The sequence below is a fragment of the Olea europaea genome, unplaced genomic scaffold, assembly GCF_002742605.1.
Source record: "Olea europaea var. sylvestris unplaced genomic scaffold, O_europaea_v1 scaffold542, whole genome shotgun sequence".
Taxonomy (NCBI): domain Eukaryota; kingdom Viridiplantae; phylum Streptophyta; class Magnoliopsida; order Lamiales; family Oleaceae; genus Olea; species Olea europaea.
Window position 1 is genome coordinate 242249 of NW_019263747.1, and position 8497 is coordinate 250745.

The 8497-nt window shown below is 34.6% G+C and overlaps 1 protein-coding gene across 3 annotated transcripts; it reads left to right on the plus strand.

The window, feature by feature from the left end:
• Positions 1-5375: 5375 nt before the first annotated feature.
• On the plus strand, positions 5376-8292 carry LOC111388975. Of its 3 annotated transcripts, none has more exons than XM_023013807.1 (4): positions 5376-5689; positions 6369-6587; positions 7147-7431; positions 7973-8292. In XM_023013807.1, exons 2-4 carry the CDS (start codon positions 6564-6566, stop codon positions 8057-8059), a joined length of 396 nt encoding a protein of 131 aa, XP_022869575.1. In that variant the 5' UTR covers positions 5376-5689; positions 6369-6563; the 3' UTR covers positions 8060-8292. The 3 variants fall into 3 exon arrangements, with proteins under 3 accessions (XP_022869575.1, XP_022869577.1, XP_022869576.1); XM_023013809.1 differs by having other exon boundaries at positions 7183-7431; XM_023013808.1 differs by having other exon boundaries at positions 5376-5470.
• The last annotated feature ends 205 nt before the right edge of the window (positions 8293-8497 follow it).

Below are 8497 nucleotides of genomic sequence, written 5' to 3' on the forward strand. Positions count from 1 at the left end.
GACCTGAAAGTTTGGTTGAATAGGTTAGGTTTGTTGAAATGTCGCTTGCTTAATGTTTGAGACTTTGGAGTGAAACAATTTATAATATTGATGTAATTAAGCTAATTTGGTGGGAGACAATTGTTATAATGCATTTCATATTGACAGAGAAAATATTCTTTATTTCTCAATATATTTTAAACTTCATTACATCCAATTTATACTACACTAGAAGGAAAACACGATATGCTAATTATGGAAATAAATTGCCCGACCAAATAACTGAAAAATTACAATATATAATTAATACAATTTCCATTCTAGATTTTCTACACACCCCTCAAGTTGAACTGTAGATGTTGATCATGTTCAACTTGCAGTTGAAATCATCAAAGGTGTGTTGAGACAATCCGTTGGTAAAGATATTTGCAATTTGTTCTTTTGTAGGGACATACGTCATACAGATAATCCCATCATCCACCTTCCTTTGATAAAATATTTGTCCATTTTTACATGTTTATTATGTCATGTTGTGCTAGGTTGAGAAAAATGTTGTTAGCTGCTTTGTTATCATAATAAAGTTTGCTTGGAAATTCCATTTCAACTTTTAGTTCTTCAAAAAGTTTCTTTAATCATATAACTTCACATGTTCCTTATGCAATGGCTCTAAATTCAGGTTCAGCACTGCTTCTAGCCATGACATTCTGTTTTTTCTTTCTCCAAGTTACCAAAATTTCCCTTACTAATGTGCAATATCCATTGGTAGATCTTTTATCATCAATTGATCCAACCTAATCTGCACCAATGAATACTTCTATTCATTGCATTTTACTTTTTCGAAGAGGAATCCTTTCCTGGAGGTGGCTTTTAGATATCTATGGATTTTGTATACTGCTTCTAGATGAGCCTTATTGGGAGAGTGCATATGTTGACTAACCATGCTTACTGCAAACACAATGTCAGTCTTGTGTGTGAGAGATAGATTAACTTACAAACCAGTCTTTGATATCTATCTTTTTCAATTGAGTTCCTTGTATGCTTTGTCATTTTTCTTGCCTCAATACGTGTGTCGCTGGGTTTGCATCCTAACACACCAATTTCACTCAAAAGATCAAGAATGTATTTTTATTGGGAGATAATAATACCTTTCTTTGATCTTGCAATCTCCATTTCCAAAAAGTATGACACTTGTCCTAGGTCTTTCAGTGGCTAAACACTTCTTCAATCTTTCCATTTCAGCCATGTTTTCCCTAATTAGGATTATATCATCAACATATACAATTAGGATAGTTTTTGTCCCATCTTCAGATTGTTGAAAGAACATAGTGTGATCGGATTATCCTTGCTAGTATCCTTGAGTTTCCAAAACCTTTGCAAATCTATCAAACCATGCCCTTGGTGACTGCTTGAGACCATACAAAGATTTCTTGAGTTTACACACTTGATTCTCATCTTTCTTTTTGTTGAAGCCTGGAGGTATTGTCATAGATTTTTTCTTCCAGTTCTCCATTTAGAAATGCATTCTTGATATTTAGTTGTTGAAAGGGCTAGTCTAGATTCATTGCTAGGGACAAGAGAACACGGTCTATATTTAATTTTGCCATCGGTGCTAAAGTTTCTGTGTAATCAATGCCATAGGTTTGTGTGTATCCTTTAGAAATTAGATGAGCTTTGTAGCGTTATATGGTCCCATCGGCCTTGTAGTTCACATTGAAAATTCATTCGCATCCTACAGGTCTACTCTCTTTCAGCAGGTTTACCACTTCCCAAGTTTCATTTTTCTTTAGAGCTTGCATTTCCTCCATTATTGCCTCTCTCCATATTGGTGATTCCAAAGCCTCCTGTATATTTTTTGGAATTTCTATTTTGTCATGATTAGTCATAAAAGCACGAAATCCAGTAGATAGAGCATTATAAGAGATGAATTTTGAAATAGGATGGAGAGTATATGATCGAGTTTATTTTCTCAAAGCAATAGGTAGATCATTACCCGGAGATCTAGATTCAATGGAAGGGTTCTCATCAGGTCCAATCATTGGTTCCGACTCTCTTGGTGCCTCAAGTGTGGAAATTACCTTATGCTTCAATTCAGGCTTCCTTGTGTAAACTAGTATTTCCTTATCACTTTGTTTTTCAATATCTCCCACTAAGTTCAAGTTTTCTTTGGTATATGGCACATTAAAATGTAGAGTGACTGGTTTTGTAGTTAGGTCATTAGGGAAGACTTCAAAATCTAACAATTCCTGATCTAAGAACTGATATTCACTCAAATTCTTTTCCTGAAGGAAATGTTTTTGGAAGTAAGATGTGTTCTTGAAGAAAGTTACATCTAGGCACAAAGACCTTTTTTGTAGATAGGTCTATGGCATCTATAGCCTTTTTGTGCTGGTGAGTATCCAATGAACATACACTTGATTGCACTTGGTTCAAGCTTGTTACGATGATGTGAGTGAATGTGTACAAAGATAGTACTACCAAAACACTTTCAGAGGTAGATTTGAAGTAAGATGAGAAATAAGGAAATGTTTTTGGAATCTTTGAGGTAAACATTAAGGCACCATCAACTTCAAGTTGATGTCTATTTTTTCGTTCAGCAATCTTATTTTGCTAGTGAGTGTTAATACATGAACTTTGGTGAATTATTCCATATTGTTTAACTAGTCTTGTAGATTGGCATTGAAGTATTCTATGCCATTTTCAGTACGTAGGATTTGAAGTCGTGTTTGAAATTGAGTTTGGATCATTTAGTGAAAATTTATAAATATTTAGCAAACATCAATTTTTTCTTTTAGTGGATATATCCAACATACGCAAGTGTGGTCGTCAATAAATGTGACGAACCATTTTGTATGGGTGCGATTAGGATTTCTAGAAGGTCCCTATAAATCACTGTGAATCATGACAAATGGTTTGGATGGTTTGTATGTGGAACTTGGGAAAATTGAACATTGATATTTTTCAAATTCACAAGTTTCACATTGAAACTAGTTTCATTCAAGAAAATGGAGGGAATTACACGTTTTAAGTATGGAAAACTAGAATGACCCATTCTATAGTCCTATAACAAAATTTCACTATCTCTAGAAGTAGATGCTAGTTTACTCATATTAGCTTCATCGAAGTAGTACAATTCCTCACTCTTTAGCACTACCAATCATCTTTTCCAATGAAAGGTCCTGAAAAATACAAGAAGATGGGGAAAATTAGCAGAGCAGTTGAAAAGTTTTGTTAACTAACTGATAGATAACAAGCTATAGGATAAATTCGGAACGTGAAGAACGGATTCTAGGGTTATGGTCTCAGATATTCGAATACTTCCTTTTCGTGCAATAGATGTGAGTAAACCATCTGTAATTTTCACTTTAACATTTTCGGCACATATTGAGTATGATGAGAATAGGTGGTATGAGTCCATGATGTAATCAGATGCAACGGAGTCAATAATCCAGGGTGTTTTAAATTGCGAGAAGTGTAAGGCTTCTAGAAACTTAACTTTGTTGGCTAGAGAGCTAGAATGACTTTTAGAGGAAGGCTGGCTAGATGTTTAAAGGCTACATAATATTTGATAAAGTGGCTCCATTTGTTCAAAAAAGAAGGCCCTACTTGAAGTGGAAATTTTTTGTCTCAGCTTGGTACCTCCATCTTCTAATATTTTGTCTTGGTTTCCAGTTGGTGGGCTTCCCCTGAATTTCCCAACATGTATCTTATTTGTGTCCTGATCTTCGACAATGCTCACACCAAGGACATTTATTTTGGTGACCCATTAGATGACCCTTTAGATATAAACGCAACTTCTTCCGAATCTTATTCTCTTGATGAATTTGTCTACTGCAACTGCTCCAAAGGATTTATCGACATGCAATATGATATGGAGGGTTAGAAGAAATTTGACGGATAGTACTAAAGGTAACTCTTTGATTTGTGTATTGGGAAGACTATGTTGCCTTATGGGCCGGGCATATGGTCAAAAAAGGGGTGCTGCTGGAAATTGATAGTGATGATATTGTTAGTGTGTTTGAGGGACTTGAATTTATTCTAGGCTAAGCATTATGGCAAACAACTATTGGGCATTTAATAATTTGTGGAAGTACAAATCTGGGCTTAACAAGATATGCGAATTCTTGTATAAACAATTGCTCTCTTTCCTCTTTTAGATGTTTAGCTAAGCATAGAAATATTACTTGTACAAGTAAAAACTCAAAGTTTTAATTTTTATTGGTGAAAGTTAGAAAAATGTAACACCTTTGAGTTTTGAAAAGTAATACTTTCTTTGTAATTAAAAGTACAAAACTTCAAGAGATAAAAAGTTACTGTTACATTTCTAGGCTTAGGCAAGCATTCTCAATTGAAGATTTAATTATCTTTTGTTTTCAGACGGAGACTTTGGATTTTAATTTTCTGTTGAAGCCCAAACAAGGTAACTCTACATTTATAGTTGAGAAGGGTCCGAATAGGCAATTCATAGGTGGTACAATACAAGGGGATGAGAGGTCGGCTATGTTTAAATTGAGCGAGGATGAAGTTTTGAGAATAGAGTATTTATTAACTTGAATAGAGTTTCACCATTTAATCTTGTGACAAGTTATAGGGCATACCAAGAGAATCTCTCTAGCCTTCAACCATTCGTGGAATTCCGTATATTAGTATATATTCAACTGCTCAAACGGGTCCTGAGGTAGGTAATTAGATTGTTATATACATGAGAATTACTCCCTAATTGTTGGATTGTTCTGACATCTTAAGTTTCTGGCATATGAATCCTTTTAACTCCATAAGATACTTCTAATTTTTGATTTTCTTCAAGGATCCATCTCTTTATGGCTAAATTTCTTTGTATAAGTTCTTTTGACATTGGCAAAAAACTTATTAATGTTCTGAGTAATAATTATTGTTGAAGAAGACAAATAGGATAACATTTACAAAGAAATACATAACTTGGTGCCTAAGAAGGTATATCTTACATATTTTTGTTTGGATTAAGGAGAATGATCATTATAACTGTGTAACACTTGTAGAGTTTCTTCAATATATTTTATAGTTGGAATAATATAACTCAATAAGCCTGTCTACATACATAATAGTGAAATGTCCATCCCAATGTAGCCATATTAAATATCGACTTGAGGATGTAATTAAGAAGAGTTCAATACATTTAACACACTAATATTACTTTCAAAATAACTCAATCCGTGCATTACACGGGTGAAGACTAATATATATTAAAGAAGAAGAAGAAAACGTGCTTTGTTGTTACGACTTTACACTTAAAGCGACGTTTCTGGTGCAAGAAAATAAATGTCATTTGAACCTCAGCCCTTGGATCTACTACAGAATATCTCAGCCTTCGGTGGGGAGTATATAGTACTCTCCAATAGAGACACTAGGGCTCATTTTCGCATGAATTTTTGCTCTGCGCAGCCATAAAGAAGCTAATAATCACTCTCTCGATTCTTCTTAGTTTCTGACTGAAGTTTCATCTCCTCGAGTGAAGGTTATAGTGAGATTATTGTGTAGTCAGTAGTGTTTTACACTTTAATGGTTCTCCTAGTGTGCATTGCACACAAAAATGGACGGTATTGTCGAGGAAGGTCTAAACTCATCTGTTCTTGTGTAGACCGTGTGGTGTATTTCTCTAAACTCTTTTGGTAACTCCAATTTTTAAGCAAATAGTGCAAAGGGAGTATTAATCCACCTCCATAGAGCCCCAACGGTGAACGTAACACATGCTTTTTTTTTTTCCCTGATTTCTTCTTTTTGTTTTACTTACCATATGTTCGTAATATTGCCTTGTGCTTGAGCTGATTGTGGATCTAGATAAATTAACACCCCTGCCCCCCACCTTCTCTCCCTCCCAAATAATTGACATGTTTGGGTTTAAGTTTGTGATATTGGAAATTTGTTAACATTTCAATCAACAAATTTTGAGTTATGATGTGATTTAAATATTAGTGGATTTGGATATGAATATTAAGCCTCCGCCCCCATTAAATTCCATTCCATTACATTCTATTTTTCTCTTTCCTATTTTTAATCATACAATCTTTCGTAAAATAATATTACACGTAAATAAAAAAAATTTCCTTCTTTTTCAACTACTCATTTAAAAAAAAAAAAAACACTATTTCACCCATTTTCATTTCCAGAAAATGGGGGCCAAACGGGAGCTAAGAAATCTTCTTTTTCAAATTTGTAAAGTAAAAAATTTGTTCCCATAATTAGGCAAATTTAGAATTTCAGTTTATAGCAACTGTGATGAGAATTAGAATGTTCGTAATAATTAAATCCATCTTGGTAGTGTCACATGTAATTATTTTAAAACTGCATTGAGTTTCATTTTATTGGCTTGTTAGTTCTACTTTTTAATGTGGCTTCCATTTCTCATGACGCAGGGAGGAGAATTTCGCAATAGTTAATTATCTCTTACTGGTAATGTAAGTCCAAAGAAAATGGTATCAGAAAGTGTTGTTTATGAGATTTAGGGTTGGCTGCTGTAGGACACGGCTTTTCGAAACTTGAGCTTAAGGTTGATTTGGAGCCCTACTGTAACAAATTTAGGGCTAATATCTACTGCCGAGAAATGTAAAATGCTGAAGTCTTTGGATTTGCAGGTGATTGTCCATATTTTACTTTGTATTCTTTCGTCAGAATTTCATTTGAGTACTACTCTGATTTCGATCAAAATATTGACTTGCTAACTTGAAATCAATGAAATTCTACGTGAATTTAGAAAATGAATCTGGCATTTCTACTTGCACTTTTGCTTTGGCATATATAGCTGTTCAAGTTGAATGGAATGACGATGAGGAGTGGAAAGACGCCGGGAGAATTGAGTTTCCTTGCTTTATTAGAAGGGAAGCTTAGAAAGGGATGGACACTGGATCCAAAGTGTTATTTTCTTTATTTCAACTAGACATATGTCTAATCACATTGGATAGAAAGTCCCCTCTAATTTTCCCCTCATATTAAACATAGCCCTAGGCTTGTATTTCATTTGGGTTCTAGAAAAACTCTTACTATATGTTAACAAAAGTTATCTATGATTAAATTATGATTGCGGGATATGTTAAATGCTATGCTTAATCTTTTGTTGAACCAGTGCTATGTTGGAGATAAAGGTCTAACTGCTATTGCTGAGAATCATACTTACTTGAAGATTTGACTTTTCAGTGTAGCAAAAGTTCGACTGACACTATTTTGGTACAGCTGGTCCTTGGTTCTGGAGGAACTTTGAAATCGTTTGGTCTTGCTGCCAGTCTATGTCAAAGTCCTTTTGATGTCTCATTGGAAGACGTGGAAATTCACAACAAATCTCTTGAAACTTTATCATTATATTCAGAGTACAACCATGACAAAGGCTTGCTTTCTGCATGCAAAGTGCGGCCTCTTTTGAATTCTTTGGCTAAAGGATATCTTCCTTTCAAATCTGTAAATCCAGAGTTCAGAAATATAGAGGTGAGGCTTTGCAAGCTGTTGGAAGTTTTTAGTTTTGGAGTTATTGGCTCTATACTGATGTGAGAATTGACCGACAAGCATGCTTTACACATCACTATTAGCTTATTGATGGTACATGAATGCAGTTGTCTTTCTATTAGCTTATCATTCGTTAGAGACTTAGAAATGCATGCTCTACACATCATTATTCAGCACTGGATTCGTTATTTCACTGATTTGGAAGGGCTGATGTTATTACAATTTTCTTATCTTATTTAATTAATGCATTTCATTTGGTTTAATCTGTGCCTTGATTGATGCCTCAAATGTTTATGTCCAACTAATGCACTAATAAGAGTTCGTGCATTAGATGGCCTATGCTTTTAACACAGAACAACCTCTGTCTTCATTCTGCATTTTAATTTGGTACTTGTTTTTTTGGTCCATTATTTCTAATTTCGTTCCTTTCATTTTATGTGTGGGAGTGGAATAGATGAGAAAGGAAAACGGATTACTTCTCCGGCCAGCTCATTAAAATATTATGTCGTTTATATGTGTGCAGGAGAAAGGTATTGATGCAACTTTCATGTCTTCTCGTGCTAATTGCATTAGTTTACACTCATCTGGATTGAATCATCTTCTGGTTTGACGGTGAACTTTGTCCACCATTAAATGGCATCATAAATAGTAGGATTTGATGAAGAACTCAGAGCAGCATTGATGGAATTGTCATCCAGTGGTTTCTTGAAGAACTTTCTTCAGAATTACCATCAAGAGCTTTTTAGAGGATGTCTCGCATTACTTGGAGGCAATATTGATCAATAATCCTTCTAACATCACTTAATGCAATCACATGATGCTAATGAAAAATCTGAATTGATACTTTCCATTTGTACATAAATTTGAAGACATGGGAATGGCTGCACTAGGTGAGGCTGCCTGTTTAGTTTCTTGATGAACTTTCCGCAGTATCACCATCAAGGGCATTTTCAATGATGCCCGGCATTGCATGGAGGCAATATTGATTCATAATGATTCCAACTTCATGGAATGCAATCACATAATGCTTATGAAAAAATCGTAGGGA